Source organism: Vombatus ursinus, unplaced genomic scaffold, assembly GCF_900497805.2.
Source record: "Vombatus ursinus unplaced genomic scaffold, bare-nosed wombat genome assembly UNPS02014945.1, whole genome shotgun sequence".
Lineage (NCBI taxonomy): Eukaryota > Metazoa > Chordata > Mammalia > Diprotodontia > Vombatidae > Vombatus > Vombatus ursinus.
Genome location: NW_020954723.1, coordinates 26,031,486 through 26,033,424, shown reverse-complemented (window position 1 = coordinate 26,033,424; position 1,939 = coordinate 26,031,486). Strand labels below are relative to the sequence as shown.

At 38.0% G+C, this 1,939-nt stretch overlaps 1 protein-coding gene across 3 annotated transcripts in view; it reads left to right on the top strand.

Moving 5' to 3' along the window:
• Nucleotides 1–1,939, top strand: part of PAPLN (papilin, proteoglycan like sulfated glycoprotein) — an 82,864-nt gene that overhangs the window by 11,695 nt on the left and 69,230 nt on the right. For 2 of the 3 annotated variants that reach the window (XM_027844806.1, XM_027844808.1), the window contains exon 4: nt 1,233–1,271. The exons of the other annotated variant lie outside the window; for it this stretch is intronic. In XM_027844806.1, the coding sequence (XP_027700607.1) occupies nt 1,233–1,271 (39 nt within the window). The remainder of the gene's footprint in view (nt 1–1,232; nt 1,272–1,939) is intronic. 3 annotated transcript variants of the gene reach the window in all.

Here is a 1,939-nt window from a genome sequence, read left to right as displayed (position 1 = left end):
TATGTATATACATATACATATATACATAGTAGTTGAAGATTATTTGAGAGAGGAAGACATTAGTGTTAGCAGCTTAGGAGGACCAGGAAAGGCCTTCTGTAGAAGGTAGGATTTGAGTGGAATCCTGAAGGAAGCCAGGAAAACTAGAAGCAGCTGCTTTTCATATGGCCTTGAGGGGCTGTTTCAGGAGTTTTTGGATAGATGAACTCTGGAAAGGCTCATTTCAATGATGCCAAGTTCTTAGACAATTCCTAGAGGTAGTAGGAAAAGGAAGGAGAAGCAAGGTGGGGGAGGGAATAAGCATTTATATAGTGCCTACTATGTGGCAGGCATAATGCTAAGTGCTTTTTACAAATACATCTTACTTGAGCCTTACAACAGCCCCGTGAGAGAGGTGCTATTATTATCCTCATTTTATACTTAAGGAAATTGAGGTAGACCGAAATTAAATGACTTGCCCAAGGTCACGCAGCCAGTAAATATCTGGGGCCAGATTTGAACTCAGATCTTTTCTGACTCCAGGCAGCATGGTACAGTGGAAAGGACATTGACTATGGAGTCAGGGGAACTGGGTCTGAATACTGCTTCTGATATTTATTACCTATATGACCTTGGGCAAGCCATTGAAATTCCCTCGGCCTCATTTTCTTTATTTTTAAATAAAATGGTTGTACTAGACGACCTCTGAGGTCCCTTCCAATTTTAGATTTATGATCCTATGACTCCTGCTCTCTCACTTCTGAAAAGTCTAAATAATGTAGGCATTCTCTATGGGCCACTAGGAAGATGCTCTGATTGCTGTGTTCAGGCCTAGTCAAACGCTGCTTCTGAAAAAACAAACAAACAAACAAACAAACAAGGAATGGGAAGAAATCCAAGCCATAAAAAAGAAATATGTTCCAACATCACTAATAATTAGAGAAATGCCAACTTAAAAAACCAGGAGGTTCAGTCTCACATCCACTAAATTGACAAAAAAAAAATGTCAGTTTTTGGAGGGACTGCAAGAAAATATGTATACTAACACATTTTTGGAGGAGATAGAAATTGGTCCAGTCACTCAGGAGAGCGATTTGGAACTAGTTACAAAAAGTCATTGAATTATGAGTGCCCTTTGACCCAGAGAACCACTATGAGGCCAATACCCCTCCCCCCTCAAGAGATCAAAGAAAGAGGAAAAGGACATTTGTGTACAAAAATATTTATATCAGCTTTTTTTTTTTTTATTGTAGCAAAGAACCAGAAACTCAGGGAGGGTGCTCATCATTTGGGTAATGGTTATATGGATGGAACATTATTACATAGTGAGAAATGATGTAAGAGACAACATCAGAGAACTCCAGGAAGATTTGTATGAACTGATGCAGAGTGAAAAGAAAAGAACCAGGATAATAACTTATGCCATGCCTGCAACATTATAAAGAACAATAATTTTTAAAGAATTTTTAAAGAAATCTGATCAATGACCAGCTACAACTCCAAAGGACCGATAATGAAGCAAGCTCCCTGCCTCTTGGCAGAGAGGTGATGGACTCAAGGGATAGAATGAGCTATATATTTTTGGATATGGCCAGTATATGGCTTTATTTTGCTTGATTATGCTTATTTGTTATAAGGGTTTTATTTATTTATTTTTCTTTTTTAAACATTTTTTAAAAAAAATTTTTTTTTTTTTGGCTAGGCAATGGGGTTAAGTGACTTGCCCACGGTCACGCAGCTAGTAAGTATCAATTGTCTGAAGCTGGATTTGAACTCAGGTCCTCCTGACTCCAGGGCCAGTGCTCCANAAAAAAAATTTTTTTTTTTTTTGGCTAGGCAATGGGGTTAAGTGACTTGCCCACGGTCACACAGCTAGTNATTTATTTTTCAATTGGTTTCGAGGAGAGGTAGACCAGTGATAGTGTTGCAAAACAAAAACAAAAACAAAATAAGAATAAGA